A 17,304-nucleotide genomic window follows, 5' to 3' on the forward strand; every position below is an offset into this window, starting at 1 on the left:
ATGTTTTATATGATCAAAAAGCCAGAACCAAAATCAAAAACAGAATGAGACCTTCAAATAGTAGATATATACGATAGATTACCAAACTTTCAAAACAATATATCCTATTCACTAAGTGGATTATACTTTTAACAATATACTCTTCCAGGCTTTTGATTCTTTTACAAAGGCTGTGAAAACAAATCCTGACTTTGCGGAAGCCTTTTATCAACGAGGACTTTGTAAAATAAAACTCCAGAAGGATAACTCAATTATAGATTTTAATCGTGCAATTACCCTCAACCCCAAACATTACCAGGTATTTGAATAAAGGATACCAGTGATGTAAAATGTATGTTAATTTTGACAACACTATCAAGTCTTTTATATACCATTCATGGGGAATAGTTTGTTACTTATACCTACTTTTCAGCTAACTGTGTTTTGATAATCCAAACGTTTGTATTTCTCCTTGAACTATAAGTGTTATTTCTAGGATTAAAGACATGGCTCAGGTAGTATAACACCAGCCAAGCAAGCAAGCTGAGCAAGAACAATAGTGCTGTCAGTTCATACTCCAGTACTACCAAAGAGTATTATTTCTAATAGGGGAATTATTTCTGGAAATGATTTGACATGATGAAATATTTACATACATTGCTAGTATATCAATTGTTCTATTAAATACTTTTGGTGCATATATTTTTTAGTATTTTTTTTTCTATTGCTTTTGATATCACATTGGATAAATAGACTGTGGAGACAACACAGAAGTAAATACATGAAATTTGGTGGAGACTCATTTTTAAAAGTATGTGACACTCCAGTGTGTTTACTTGTAGATTTATAGGCATATTCTACTAATAACAAACTAGGGAAACCATCCAGTCTATGTTTCTTTGGGTCTGGCTTACTTTGCTTAATACAATTTTTTCCAAATCTTTCCTTTTCCATACAAATGGTATACTTGGATGTGATAAATTATACAGGACTCTAGATATTCACATGGTGAGACCAAAGGAAGATATTCTTAGGAGAGGGTCATAAAAGCTCAATAGCCATATACATATGATCATATAAAATGATGTTTATTGAAATGAGCTCCAAGAAATGGAAATGAGTTTTTTTTATTATTTTACTTTTTCTCTCCTTTGTTGCTATTTTTGTTTTCTGTACCTTTTGTCTTGTATGTAAATTTATTTGTTTTAGAGAGGGTAAGAGTGAACCCAGAAATGGTGGGACAAAGGATGAACTAAGGCAGCAGTGATACTACATATAATTTGTGTGTGTGGGGGGGGAGGGGATTGGGAGGGAAAAATTGAGGAAATGAGGGAACAGGTGACACTGTTCAAAAAGAATTGTATTCCTTACCTGACTTATGTAACTGTAATCCCTCTGTACATCACCTTTACAATAACAATAAAAAAGTCTGACATTTGAGGTAACTACATCTTAGATGGTTTTAGGAAATGGCTATAATCTTGGATAGTAGTGTGCTTATGTAGGGACATGTGGTTTTTGCCCAGAGATACATACTGTAGGACACAGGATAAAGGACCACAATATCTACAACTTATTTCCCAATAGTTCAGGGAAAAAAATAGTTAAAATAAACAGGGCAGGCAAATGTTACTAATTATTGGATCTAGATAGGCATTATAAGTCACCCTTATTATGGTGACTGTTATTTCATATGGAATATTTTCAAATGATAGTGAAGAACACACTTTTAAATTCATTTTGATAGATATAGATTGATTTAAAATTTTATATATTTTGGCAAAACTGATGATTTTACCAACACATGTCTTTCTGCCTTCCTCTTTTCTTTCTCTGATAAGGCATATTTAAGCCGAGTAGCCTTCTACGGTTCTCAGGGAAGGTATGCCAAGGCAATTTTGAATTGTAATGAGGCCATCAAGATTTATCCTCAGGGCGTGCGGGCCTACCTCTACAGAGGAGTTCTGAAGTACTACGGCAAGGTAGGCCCTTCCTGCCTGGTTTACTAAAACTGAGAGCTGGTGGATTCTCTGGGTGCTAACTAGAGACTCAATTTTGTGATAAAATTACTGTGCTATGAAAGGATGAACTACACAAGATACCTTTTTCACAATGCATCAAAGAGAATCCTTTCCCACAAAAGAAGAATACATTTTTTGTTGCTGTTGTTGTCAGTTATGGGGCTTGAATTTGGAGCCTGGGTACTATTTCTGAGTTTTTTTTTCCCCACTCAAGATTAGTGTTCTACCACATTGAACCACAGTGGTTTTCTGGTGGTTAATTGGAGCTGCCCAGTCTGGTCTTGGACCATGATCCTCAGATGTTAGCCTCCTGAGGAGCTAGGAGTGCAGGTCTGAGCCACTAGTGCCTGGCAAGAATACATTTTTGTTTAGTTTTTGTTCTTTGTGCTTATACTAAGGCTTGAACTCAGGATTTTGCAGTCTCATTTGGCCTTGTTGTTCAGGGCTGGTACTCACTTGAGCCACATCTCTACTTTTGGCTTTTTGTTGGCTAATTGGAGATAAGAGTCTCATGGACATTTATTCATAGACTGACTTTGAACCACAAACTTGAGATCTTAGGCTAGTGAGTAGTGAAGATTTCAGGAATGAGCCAACAGTGCTGGGCATAAGAATACTTTAGACATTTACCTTTAAAAAATTGTCATTTATTTTTTATTAACAAAGCATTATATGTTCATTATAAATATGGAAGGACAGAAAGCTTGCTTTTTGTTTTCCTGATAATATACACCATGCTCTTTGTTGATTTTTTTATACTTAATTGCTTCAAGTATCATTTATGTGATGGCATAATATTCCACAGCAATTTTTTTTTTTTTTTTTTTTTGGGTCCAGTCGTGGGGCCTGAACTCTGGGCCTGGGCGCTGTCCCTCAGCTCTTCAGCTCAAGGCTAGCGCTCTACTACTTGAGCCACAGCGCCACTTCTGGCTTTTTCTTTTTGCTTATGTGGTGCTGAGGAATCGAACTCAGGGCCTCAGGCATGCAAGGCAAGCGCTCTACCACTGAGCCACCTTCCCAGCCCATCCACAGCAATTTTTGTTTGTTATTTGTTTTTAACCATAGAATTCTTGGGCCCTTGGTATGTTTTAAATTTTTCTATTTCAAGCAATATAGTTATGCACGGTTGAGAACAAAATCATTACTCAAGTTTATAATTGGTTTCTGAATTACAGGGCTAAAGATGAGAACAGTGCTCAACATCTGGAGCTATGTGGAATATTCTCTTTCCTTTTTTAAAATGTGTTTTTTTGTAGCTGCTTTATATAAAATATTTTGCAAATAATACCCTAAAGCAAAGATTTGAATTATGTATTAATTTTATGAAAATTACTACATATGAAAATAGATGACAAGAAGTGATGGTGTGGCTCAAGTGGTAGAGCTCCAGCCTTGAGTTGAATTGCTGAGGGACAGCACCCAGGCCCAGAGTTCAAGCCCCATGACTGACCGGAAAAAAAAAAGCAAGCAAGCAAGAACATTCCACAATTTAATAAAGGCTGTATATGATAAACCTACAGCCAGCATTATACTTAATGGTGAAAGGTAAAGCCATTTCCTCTAAATTCAGGAACAAGACAAGGATGTCCATCTCTCCACTCCTCTTCAAGTGGAAAAACCTCCCATACTCCTGGATTGGGAGGATTAATATTGAGAAAATGGCAATACTGCCAAAGGCTATCTACAAATTCAGTGCTATACCTATCAACATTCCAACCTCATTCTTCAAGGAAATAGAAGCAGCAATCCAAAAATTCACATGGAACAATAAAAGACCTCGAATAGCAAAAACAATCCTTTTTTGGGGGGGGGTCAGTCATGGGGCTTGAACTCCGGGCCTGGGTGCTGTCCCTGCGCTCTTCAGCTCAAGGCGAGTGCTCTATCGCTTGAGCCACAGTGCCACTTCTGGTTTTCTAGTGGTTTATTGGAGATAAGAGTCTCACGGATTTTCCTGCCTGGGCTGACTTTGAACTGCAATCCTCAGATCTCAGCCTCCTGAGTAGCTAGGATTACAGGCATGAGCCATTGGCACCCGGCAAAAACAATCCTTAGTAGAAAGAACACCACTGGAGGGATATAAATTCCAAACTTCAAACTGTACTACAAAGCCATAGTAATCAAAATAGCTTGGTACTGGCACAAGAACAGACCTGAGGACTAATGGAATAGGATTGAAGACCCAGAAATGAACCCACAGACCTATATCCACCTAATCTTTGATAAGGAAGCTAAAGAAATAGAATGGAAGAAAGACAGCCTTTTCAGTAAATGGTGCTGGAAAAATTAGTTAAACACTTGTAGAAAACTAAAACTAGATCCATATGTATCATCCTGCATCAGAATCAACTCCAAATAGATCAAAGACCTCAAAATAAAAGCAGACTCCATTAAAACATTACAGGAAGGAATAGAGAAACTCTAGGACTCTTTGGCACAAGCCGAAGTTTTCTTAATAGAGACCCAGAAGCACAACAAATCAAAGAAAGGTTGGACAAATGCGTGAAGCTGCAGAGTTTCTGCAAGGCAAAGGACATAGCTAGCAAGATCAACAAAAGCCCACAGATTGGGAGAAGATCTTCACTAGCCATACAATGGACAAGGGTCTTATATCTAAAATATACTTAGAACTCATCCCTCAACAACAAATCCTCAAAGAAACAACTGCCCAATTAACAAATGGGCTAAAGACTTAAAGAGAGACTTCTCTGAAGAGGAAATAAGTATTGCCAATAGACACATAAAGAAATGCTCAACCTCCCTCTAGCCATAAAAGAAATGCAAATCAAAACAGCACTGAGATTCCAACTCTCCCCAGCTAGAATGGCTATCATCAAGAAATCTATCATCAAGATACTGGAGAAGATGTGGCCAAAAGGGAGCCCTACTGCATTGGTGGGAGTGTAAACTTGTTCAACCACTTTGGAAAGCAGTATGGAGGTTCCTCAAAAGACTCCACATAGAGCTCCCTGATGACCCAGCAATCCTATTCTGGTCATTTACCCAAATGTTCACAAACAAGGTCATACCAAAGCTACCAGCACAACCATGTTTATTGTAGCATTATTTACCATAGTTAAGACATGGAACCAACCCAGCTGCCCCTCAGTGGATGCATGGATCAAGAAAATGTAGTACATATATACAATGGAATTCTATGCCTCCATCAGAAAAAATGACATTGCTTCTTTTGTTAGGAAATGAAAGACTTGGAAAAAAATCATATTAATTCAAGTAAGCCAAGCCCAAAGAAACATAGGTCCCATGGTTTCCCTTGTTTGCAGTGACTAGTACATGTCTAGGAAAAGCAGAGTAGGTCAAAGGCTATGTATGTATGACTATATGAGATAATGTTAAGCGAAATGTACTCCAAGACAGGGACACAAGAGGTTTATTTTCTTTCCCTTTTCTCTTTCTTGCTAGTGTTTTTAGTGTACTTACAATACACTATGTGATTCTTTTTTTCTATTGTATGTTCTTCCCCCATGGTATAACCCCTCTTTTCACTGGATTTTGATGCTGGTGCTCTGCACCTTGTGTATATATTTTTGTAATTTGGGGAGGGGAAGGGATATTGCAGAATGCTTAAATGAGGATGCAGGCTGACCCATTGTGATGACAAGATGTACAGGACACTATATTGAAAATGAACTGTACAATGTCGGGGTGGGGGGAGTGGGAGGAGTTGGGGAGATGGGGAGGGAAGTGATGGTAGGGGGAAAATAAAGGAGGAGGTAACAATGTTCACTATGAAATGTACTCATTACCCTACTCATGTAACTGTAACCCCTATGTACAACATTTTTACAATAAAAAATTAATAATGAAAAGAAAGAAAAATAGGTGACATAAAGTATCAGAGAATAATAAAAAAGGACATTGAAGAGAGTGTGGCCAGAAAACAATGTGACTATGTAATATGTCAGAAAAAATAAAAGAAAATTCAACCAGTATAATTGATTTCCAAGCCATATACTATTTGGTAATAGCCTAAATTAGGAAGAATGATGGAAAAGGGGACATTGATCACAATGCATTATACCTACAAATTGATAAGCAGAATCGAAACCTCCACACAACTACTTAAAGATAAAAACATTAAAAATAAATTTAAAATGTTGGTATCTTTAATTTTATTTGTGGATGAAAACAATCATAAGAATTCTTACCAGGATTATGATCATGGTAACCTCATGAAAGATTAGCTTGACATTCATAATTTTACAAGGGATAACCCAGAATGTTTAAATGAGTGCTTCAAACCTGATAGGATCAAAATTTATTTTATAATTAAATGTCAACCCATTATGATTTACTCTTCTCAATTTTCTGTTTCTTTGTAGAATTACAAGCTAGCTATTACAGATTTAAGTACGGCTGTGAACATGGACAAAAACAATTATATAGCATTTTATAACAGAGCGTTATGCTATACCAGGATAGGAGAGCTCCAACTGGTAAGATGGCTATTTTAGTAAAGAACAAATTTAAAGCATTTAACAAACAGAATAATTCAATGGTTTCTTGAATTCAATAAGCAATTAGCATATAACATTTCATAAATAACATTTTAAAATATGTGTAATAAAAACACAGTTAAAGCCTCTGAAAAGTATTTTCTTATTAACTCTGCTATAGGCTTGGAGGTTAATTTTCATGAGAGTACACACATAAAACCTAAGAACTGTTTCAATCTTATTGATTTCTTTGTTAGTGCTTGCCAAGTTTGCTTAAACAATTTCTGTACTAAGTCAAATGAAAAATTAATTTTATAATGTTTATATGAACATTTAAAAGCATGTATAAATTAAATACATGACATGAATATTGTCTCAGTATGCTACTGTTATACTGTCTATAGAGTTTTATAACAGTGATCAATAAGCAATATGGTTGCTCCCTAATTTCAGCATTAACTAGAGCAGATCAGACAGGTAATTTTTGCAGTCTTGAAACTATAAACTCCGTGGGAAGTATGGAATAATGACACCTACTCATAAGGATTTCTGGCCAGGAATCTTCCTGTGTACTGTATGGCTGTAGTAAGCATTTTTCTCCATTTAGTTTGAACCAGGACTGGCCTGTACAAATTCTCATGTTTCTAACTGTACCTTCATCTTCTCGCCCCTCCTCAGTATGCTGGTTTTTCCTTGAAAATTCCTCAAAGCTCTTGTGTTCTCTCCCCTCCTCTTGCTTCTCTTTCTGATGTTCACTGTCCTCCTCTTCCTCATTTCTGCCCTCTCTCGTAATGGAGAGTGTGAAGGGGAATTCCAGTAATGGAACATTTCTTAAAAGATTTCATCACATTCTTGCTGTTTGGTGGCGACGCACTCCTCAAGCTTTATGGAATTTAGTTAAATCTGTAACAAAATATTTAGAAATTAAAAAAAATTACAAATCCAGGGGAAGAAGTTGAGAAACACTGTTGTTACCCAGGAGGGTAAAGTTCCTACCAACTAGACTGTCAAGTTGCCTTGAGGAATGTTGACGAATGAATAAGTGATTTTTAACAAGGAAGCTGTTGGATTCAAGGAGCTAATGAAAGGACCATTCATCGGAGACCCTCACACCAGGTGTCTCTGAGGATTCTCTTTCTAGCCCCCATTTCTGCCAGAAAGGTAGCCTGGAGGCCAAGAACAATGGGTTGGACGGGGAAGGAAGCCTTCATGCTTGTTATCTCAGACATGTAGAAGAACTTTTTCCTCCTAAGTAAGAAAATACAGAAGTCACTAAATAAGGTCAAATTAGTGACAAACTATCTGTGATTTTAAAGCTGCCAGCACTTTGAAGCATTCAGTTTGCTTTTGCAGATGAGGAAATGGAAGTAAGGAAGGGTGATGCCACTCCTCTGACTCACACAAGGACAGGGAAACCTGTGTTGGTGTTTGTAGGTTGCTATCTTTTTGGGTTAACAGTCTTTAGGTGACCTTTTAAAGCCATCTGGTTCCAGCTTATGGAGGATGTCATTTAATAGAGTCAACTCCTCCCTTTTGCCTTCCTTCACCTTTTCTTAGCATTTCTCTCACCAATAGGCTGAGAAACAACAAAATAAAAACCAGGTTATACTCGAGCATTCTCCAAAGATGCTATTTCTGAAAACCTAAAGACAGATGGCTTCTGATTTTAACATTCTATGTTAATAAAAACAATACCACTCACATTTTATTAAGGCTTATCATGTGACAAAACCTGGCCTAAATGCTTTACCTAGCATACAATCAAAGTATTTCTAAGTGGATTCTTACAACAAATTGCATTTTTTTAAAATTTTATTTTATTTTATTTGTGAACATACTATACAGAGGGGTTACAATTACATGGGCAGGATAATGCGTACATTTCTTACCAAGCATTGCACCCTCCTCCTTTGGTTTACCCTTCACATCCCTTCCCAGCCTCCCCCCCTCCCCTCCAAACAAATTGCATTTTTAATATCTCAGTTTTGCAGATGAAGACTCAGGTCTTAGGGGTCAGTTAATTCTGCTAAATTGTGGAGCCAGTAGTAATTTCAGAGAATGATGCAAATCCAGTAAGAGCCAAACTCCTCATTCTTTTAATCAAAACCCCTGATCCGAGTGTATGGCTGTAATCCTGGGCAGAGACATGACATAACCAGGGCTTCAAGGACAGCGCTGGCTACCTGATGTGATCCTTTCTCCATTCCATTGACCTTCGCAAAGTCCTACTCCTGAGCGTTTGTTTCCTCTTGAATCACTCATTCTGCTACTTAGTGAACCTCTAAAACATTTTACATGTGTTCCATCCTGCAATTCTATGAAAGGGTTAGATAATTTCTGGGTTTTATTATTTTTTAAGAATTGTAAAAAAAAGAATTGTCATTTTTGTAGCCTTGACAATTTAAAAAAATATAATTATGTAACAGCATATATAAGGGATAGTTCATTTCATGTTTTTAGAGACTGGAGTGTCCAATAAAGAAATGCTAGAGGTGAGCAAATAAGCAAGAAGTAAAATGTTATTTGTCATTTTCAGTCAGTAGATTTGTCAGAGATATAGGATTGAATACTTTTATGATTAAACCACACAACTTTCTCAGAAAAAAAAAACATTTACTAGGAAAGTGGTTTTGAATACTTGATTCCAATCCACATTTTGGATGCTTCCAGTATCTGATGTAGTGGAAAGATCAGTAAGCTTTGCTTATTCAGCGAAAGAATAGAAAATTTAAAAGTAAAGGTCTTTTGAGTAGATTTTTCCTCAGCTTAGAGAAGAGCTTTAAAAAAATAGAGTATACCTAATGAAATTATTTAGAAGTAACTTTCCTACAAGTGCTTATTTTTATTTTTCATCAATATACACTTTCACTGAGTTGTGATTTATTCATTTTGTTAAAATGTACTGAAGTGAGGAGTTAGTAGCTTATACCTGTAATCCTAACAATTCAGGAGGCTGATATTTGAGCACTGAGGTTCAAAGCCAGCTCAGGAAGGAAATTCTGTGACATGTGTATCTCCAGTTAATCACTAAAAATATGACAGTGCCCAGGCTTGAGTTCAAGCCCCAGTATCAATACACATACACACACACACACACACACACACACACACACACACACACACACACACACACTACTGAATACTTATTATGTGCAGGTATAATACTTATTCATGATTTTGGTAGACACAATTAACTCTGGTTCCATGGGCCTTAATCTTCAGAGAAGAAGACAATAAACCACTAAAACAAATTAAATTTTAAACAGCAATCAGTGCTCTGTGTTGGTGTCAGCCATGACTTGGAGAAATTACTGAGTGGGAGGATCATGCACAATTCCTTCCATTCATCCACTCACAGGAAAATGCATGTGGCTACTCACAGAGCATAGGATCTGCAAACCCAGTGGCTGCCACTTACTACAAAGTAGGAATTTCCCAACTGTTTGGCTAAAGAGACAGATGATTATTTTGATCCTGAAATATAAATCACATTAATAAAGAACTGACTCTGAAGCCTCCCTTTGGCACAAAGGGAGGTACAAAGAGTTGCTTCTAATTGTGAATGCTACATTTGAACAAAAGCGGGTTGCTCCAATTACTTGTGCTCTCTCTCTCTCTCTCTCTCTCTCTCTCTCTCCCTCCCTCCCTCCTTCCCTCCCTCCCTCCCTCCCTCCTTCTCTCTCTTCTCTTTCTTTGCCCACCTTGGGACTAGAACTTAGGTCTGATGTTGTCCCTGAGCTTGCTCCCCCATTCCCATCCCAGCAAGGCTATAACTCTACCACTTGAGCCCCAATTCCAGTTGCAGCTTTTTTTTTTAAGTGTTTTGTTTTGGAGGGGAAGGGAGGGTGGTTTATTGGAGATCAGAGTCTCACAGACTTTCTGGCTGGCTTTGAACTGTGATTCTCAGATCTCTTGCTGCTAAGTAGCTAGGATAACAGGCATGAGCCATCAGCAGCTGGCTACTTTAAGTCACAGTAGCTAGACTCATATAGTTCTGGACACAGATCCATTTGTCAAAGGAACTAGAGCACCTGTGTTGATTGGTCTTTTTCATAATCAAAGTAAAACTGGAAAACATTTTTAAGTTTCATAGAAACAAGTCCCATTTATTGATGTACTATTCATGCATATACTATGACTCTGTTCATAAGCAGTAAATGAGTGTGTTTCCTTTGTAAGTGTCACAGAAAAATAAGATGCCCAAAACTGAAAAATAGGAAATATTTTTCTAAATCTATTAAGCTTAAAGGTAATGATGGCTTTTCTATAGATTCCCAAAGAAATACATTAGGAGTATAAAATAGGATTGTTAGCCACGGTTGGGGGAACTATTTTTATTATCTTTAAGTAGTTGTACAGAGGAGTTACCATTCACTGAAGCAGTTCATGAATACAGTGCATCTTGACCACTTTGAAGTCTACACTGTGAACTGAAAATTTAGTAAGCTGAGTAATGGTAGTTCATGCTTGTAATCCCAGCTACTCAGGAGGCTGAGATCAAAGAGGCTTGTTCAAAACCAGCCTAGGCAGACCAGATGCTTAGCTCTAACCAGCAAAGTTGCTGAGGAGTCATAGCTCAAGTGGTAGAACATCAGTCATGAGCAAAATTCCAAGTAAGAGTGCAAGACCTGGAGTTCAAATGCCAGGACCGGCACAAAGTAAAAAAAAGACAACGTTTTGTTAATTCAATCAATAGTCTCTAGTTTCACTGGAAGGTGCTTATATAATGGGTCCTTATGTCAGAAATCATCTGGGATGGCCATCCTTCTTTCCTCTTCAGAGAAGTTTCTCTTTAAGTCTTTAGCCCACTTATTTATTGGGCAGTTGTTTCTTTGAGGATTTGTTGTTGGGGGATTTAATTTTTTGAGTTCCAAGTATATTTTAGATATGAGACCCTTGTCTGTTGTATGGATAGTGAAGATCTTCTCCCAATCCATGGGCTTTCTATTGATCTTGCTAGCTATGTCCTTTCCAATGCAGAAGCTCTGCAACTTCATGCAATCCCATTTGTCCAACCTTTCTTTGATTTGTTTTGTTTCTGGGTCTCTTTTTAGAAAATTTTGGCCTGTGCCAAGGAGACCTAGGGTTTCTCCTATTCTATCCTGTAATGTTTTCAGAGTGTCTGCTTTGACTCCAAGGTCTTTGATGCATTTGGAGTTGATTCTGGTGCAAGGTGATATATAAGGATCTAGCTTTAGTTTTCTACAAGTAGTTAACCAACTTTGCCAGCACCATTTACTGAAGATGCTGTCTTTCTTCCATTCTATTTTTTTAGCTCCCTTATCGAAGATTAGGTGGCTATAGGTCTGTGGGTTCATTTCTGGGTTTTCACTTCTATTTCATTGGTCCTGAGGTCTGTTCTTGTGCCAGTACCAAGCTGTTTTGATTACTATGGCTTTGTAATAGAGTTTGAAATTTGGTATTGATATTCCTCCAGCAGTGTTCTTTCCATTGAGGAGCGTTTTTGCTATTCGGGGTCTTTTATTGTTCCATATGAATTTTTGGATTGCCCCTTCTATTTCCTTGAAGAATGAGGTTGGAATTTTGATAGGTATTGCATTGAATTTGTAGATAGCCTTGGGAAGTATTAAGAAAATGTGGTATATACACAATGGAATTCTATGCCTCCATCAGAAAGAATGACATTGCCCCATTTGTTAGGAAATGGAAAGGCTTGGAAAAAATTATATTAAGTGAAGTAAGCCAAACCCAAAGAAACATAGGTCCCATGGTTTCCCTTATTTGCAATATCTAGTATATGTCTGAATCAAGCAGAAAAGGTCAGATAAGGTGATGTTAGGGAAATGAACCCCAAGATATGTATTCAAATGTTTATTTTTTCTTTCATGCAATTGTTTCTAACACATTTATAAGATTATTTCTTTGTTGCTTTGTATGTCCCTCCCCCACAGTATAACCCCTGCTTTCACTGTATTTGATGTCGGTATAATTTGTGGAGGGGAAGGGGAAAAACAAGTCGTTTAAATAAGGATACAGGTGGACCTGTTGCAACAATTAGAAGTACAAGTTGTTATGTTGAAAACGAACTTTACAACTTTGGTGGGGGAGGGTGCGGGGAGGATTGGTTGGGGGGTCAGGGAGAGGAGGGGAAGGGATGGGAAGGGGAAACAAAGGAGGAGGCTACAATGCTTGATAAGAAATGTACTCATTATCTTGCCCATGTAATTGTAACCTGTCTGTACAGTATTTTCACAATAAAACATAAATAAAAATTTTTTAAAAAAAGAAATCATCTGGGTTAAGGTATTTTATATATACATTTTTTGGAATAAGAATCTCAATTGGAAAAAAGAGATGGCTCTAGCTGATGGCTTTAAGCCTCTGAACCATGTAGGTGAGTGTACATCCGAAAGAAATCTCAGAACATTTCCATAAAGTTATATCTGTATAGAGAAGAAAATTATTCAAAAGAATAAAAAGCACAACGCAACTGATAATTGACCCTGATTAAAAAACGTAAGAGAGTGTCTGGGAAGGTGACTCAGTGGTAGAGCGCTTGCCTTGCATGCATGAGGCCCTGGGTTCTATTCCTCAGTACCACATACACAGAAAAAGCTGGAAGTGGCACTGTGGCTCAAGTGGTAGAGCGCTATCCTTGAGCTGACGAGCTGAGGGACAGCGCCCAGGCCCAGAGTTCAGCCCCCATGACTGACCAAAAAAAAAAGAAAAAGAGAGAGAGAGAGAGAAGAGAAGAGAGAGAAAGACAAACTAGATGCCAGTGGCTCACACCTTTCATCTTAGGTAATTGTGAATCTGAGAATGGGAGGATTGCAATTCAAGGACATTCTGGGCAGAAAACTCCACTAGAATCCATTTCTATGCAGGGACATTGGGGTGTTAGTTTGTCATCCTTTAGAGACTAAAGAAAGCCTAAATTAAGTAGGTGGATCATAAGTCAAGCTTGAGTGGGAAGCAAGACCCTACTTTAAAAATATCCAGTGAAACATGGGATTGAGGGTATGGCTCAGATGGTAAAACACCTGCTTAGCAAAGGTGAAGACCTGAGTTCAAACTCCAGTACCACCACAAAGAAATTCTCAAAGTTAGGCTCAAAGGTGAGCAACCACTTCACCTCCCAGATTAGAAAAGTATGACATTCCAAGGTATACAAATAGGAATCAACATAAAGAGTATAAGATTAGCAGTGTGCAGAAGTAATACACATCAAGTACTGGTGGTGATGAGACTATGTGTATGAGAACTGAAGTGGAAGAAATAAAAAGACAGATGACCTCTCCAAAAAACACATAGCCTCTACAAAGAGATCAAGATTGGAAATATGGATTGGACAATGGAGGGAAGGGACTTGATATTTAAAAATCTTTGCAGATTTAAAAGGAATTACAGAAGCTGGGTGCCAGTGGCTCATGTCTATAATCCTAGCAACTCAGGAGGCTGAGATCTGAAGATGTGTTTGAAGCCACTCCAGGCAGGAAAGTACATGAGACTCTCATCTCCAGTCAACCAATAACAAGCCATAAGTGAAGGTGTAGCTCAAGTTATAGAGCACTCTGAGTGAAAAAGGGACTGCACCCAGGTTTTCAGTTCAAGCCCCATTACTGGCATGTGCACGCGTGCGCGCACACACACATGAATACAGAAAAGTAACAGGAAGGAAGGAAGGAGGGCAGTTAGCTCGAGGGGCTGCTGCACTGACAAATGCAGTGGGAGGGAGAAGCAGAGGGATGATATATTCATTGATAGCTTTTACTGCTGAGAACTAAAGCAGGATAAGGACTTTGATGACTCTCAGACTCTTTTATTTCAATCATATTATTGAAAATCAGATTCTGGGCTCAAAAGCTACTATATAATGATGATATAGTATAAAAAAGATTTTATGTGAGGAAAATATAGATATGCAGATGAAACCATGTATAACATCACAAGAATCAGACTACTTCCCCCTTCCTCTGCCCCCCTCCCCCCATAAATTGTAAAGTTGTGGGGGTGGGAGGGAAGGGATGGTAGGAGAAATACAAAGGAGGAGGCAACAATGCTTGATAAGAAATGTACTCATTACCTTGCTCATGTGATTGTAACCCCTCTGTACAGTATTTTCAAAATAAAAAACTTATTTAAAAAAAGAATTAGAAAGACTTAATAAAAACAGATTTATAAAATCTTAAAAAAAAAGAATCAGGCAAAGGTGATGTTACTAGGAAAGGAGAACAGAAAAATTTTGGGAGAATACTTAACAGAGAATGACAGTATCTTTCTTATCTCAAAGTCAGGTGAAGACCACAAACATAATGGGAATCTGAAACAGGTGTCTAAGAAAAAAAATTGTCTTAGAAAAAAATATAAGTTAAGTCAAACTGGAATATCTTGAGCTATTAAAAATCGAGTCATATCTATGTTGTAATTATTTTAATTTTAGGCATTAATAGATTATGGAATTGTGCTTCTTCTCGACGCTGGAGAAACACTGATATTCAATACTTTCATTAATCGTGGGCTCATTTACACAGAACTAGAGAAGTACAGCTTTGCATTAGAGGTGAGCTCAATGTGGATGTATGAAAATTCATGTGATTGTATACATTCTTTTCTTGAAACTAGTGACCAGGTTTTTATTGTAATGGCAATGTTCATGAGTGATAACTTTAGCAGCAATTGTATTGAGATACTTACAGTGACTACTAGAATCTTTGCAAAAGATAAACAGATGAATAGCCAATGTATGAAAAAGACATTTGTCTACCCACAGAACTACACATAAAAGCCAATCGTTTGGCAAATAAAATTATTTGTATATCATGTACTCTGCTTGGCAATGCTCTTTTGCATCCTAAAATTTCTTTTTCCCCATTGACATTATTGTCAAAGTAAGTGTGCTTCAAACATGGTAGGGGAATATTGCCTAGGATAAGCTACTTGGAATGTACTTCCTACACCCTCCCTACCCCCCACCCGCAACCCCCCCTACCCCCGAGTGTTGAACTCAGGGCCTTGGGCTTGCCAAGCAGGTGCCCTGAGCCATGTCTCCAGCTCAAGAGAATGGGCTTTTAAATGAGTCAGAACAGGGATGCACACTGAAAAGAAAGAGGTGCCTTTGAAATTTATTCATTATAGAATTCTCAGGTACCACTTTAACTTTTTTTCACAGTAATTTAGAAGGAAAATTAAGAAACACAAGACAACACTAAATGGCAGTTTCTAGTTAAGCAGTGAGTTCTGTATCTTCATTTCTGCGGCATAGCAGCATAACCTATACAACAGAGCATTTCCTATTCTCTCCATCTGCAAAGTTGGCTGGTATTCTCTTACTCCATATGGAGGCATCTTTTGAGCTGTTTACATTATGATGGGGTGCAATCTCAACATCTGAATTCCTTTAGGATCTTTGATATAGTGAAGAAAGACCATTATGGGTTACCTATGGCAGAGGTTTGTGGCTTAAGACTAACCTGGGAAGAAAAGTTTGACTTCTTCTCAACCCATAGATGGGAATAGTTATAAGTGTCTTTCATCCCAAGTTACATGGTAGGCTGAGCATGGGAGGATTGTGGATATAGGCCAAGCCTAAACAGAAAACTTCCACAAGAATTTCCTTTTCTGTGGAAGGGAAGATGGACATATTTTTCAGTAGATGTGACCCTATAGGGGATATGTTTAATGTATACATATATGATGTACATTTAATATGATATACTTGTAATGATTGTGTTAGATATTTTCATGTGGAAAGAGAGGAGTTTAAGAAGGCATATATGTAATACTAAAACATTAATCTAAACTATTAACATTGTTTCAGGATTTTAAACAAGCTGCCCAGATAAAGCAGAATAACGTGACTCTTTGCCAAGCTGCTGCCATGTGCCATCACAGGTACGGAGTGCCATTGTTGTTAAAGAGGAGCAAGCAGGCCCCCAAACCTATGTAAATCACAGCCCATCGAGAAGCCAAAGGCGTGAAAGAAAGTGAGGAAAATGTGCATAAAATTTAGAGGCAGGGTATCAGTGGTTTACACCTGTAACCCTAGCTACTTAGGAGGCTGAGATCTAAGGATTGAGGTTCAAAGCCAGCTCAGGCAGGAAAGTCCCTGAGACTCTTATCTCCAATAAACCACCAAAAAAGCTAGAAGTGAAGCTATAGTTCAAGTGGTAGAGAAGCAACCTTGAGCAAAAAAGCTCAAGGACAGTGCCTAGACCCTGAGTTCAAGCACAAAAATAAAGTGTGGTGGGGTGGTGGTGGGGTGAGACAAAAGAATTTGGTGCTTTGATGGGAAGGGGAAACAAAGGAGGAGGCTACAATGCTTGATAAGAAATGTACTCATTATCTTGCCCAGTAATTGTAAGTCCTCTGTACAGTATTTTCAGACAAAAAAAGGGAATTTTGTGCTTTGATGTGGAAGCCACATGTAGTTACTCTATCTGGTAATTCCCAATTGCTTCCCAATAGTTACATAAGGCCAAAATATAGAGGTTGATTAATTTTAAATACACCCGTATTCTTTGCTACTGATCTATTCACAGTTCTGTGTACATTTGACATCAGAAAATTAATTTTTTGTCATTTTGGCTTTACAAGGGTAGAGAGTCAGCACATTCAGATTTTAATATGGGATAAAATGTACTTGTTTAAGCAACAGTTTATAGCATTACTTTTCATGAGAGAAACAGTAGCAGTTAATTTGAAGGAGGAAATTCGGATAATTCATAAATTATGTAGGGTAGGCTGTGTAAATATTCAACTTAGAGAATAGGACATAGCTTGAATTATTTAAGAAATTAACATTCTCTAGTTTCTCTTTTAGGACATACACAGTATATTCCTTATAAGAACTAAGAGTTTTTATTTATAAATAAAATAATAGAGTAACTGGA

General features: G+C 37.6%; 1 protein-coding gene across 4 annotated transcripts in view; it reads left to right on the forward strand.

The window, feature by feature from the left end:
• Ttc6 (tetratricopeptide repeat domain 6) overlaps positions 1-17,304 on the forward strand; it is a 173,278-nt gene that overhangs the window by 128,291 nt on the left and 27,683 nt on the right. For all 4 annotated transcript variants that reach the window (XR_011373031.1, XR_011373032.1, XM_070026900.1 and 1 more), the window contains 5 exons: positions 149-298; positions 1,821-1,961; positions 6,341-6,454; positions 14,856-14,975; positions 16,233-16,306. Coding sequence is in view for 2 of the 4 variants with exons in the window: in XM_070026900.1 (XP_069883001.1) it covers positions 149-298; positions 1,821-1,961; positions 6,341-6,454; positions 14,856-14,975; positions 16,233-16,306 (599 nt within the window). In the remaining 2 variants the exon portion in view is untranslated. The remainder of the gene's footprint in view (positions 1-148; positions 299-1,820; positions 1,962-6,340; positions 6,455-14,855; positions 14,976-16,232; positions 16,307-17,304) is intronic.

The sequence above is a fragment of the Dipodomys merriami genome, unplaced genomic scaffold (genome assembly GCF_024711535.1).
Source record: "Dipodomys merriami isolate MVZ:Mamm:240054 unplaced genomic scaffold, mDipMer1.0.p SCAF_1, whole genome shotgun sequence".
NCBI lineage: Eukaryota > Metazoa > Chordata > Mammalia > Rodentia > Heteromyidae > Dipodomys > Dipodomys merriami.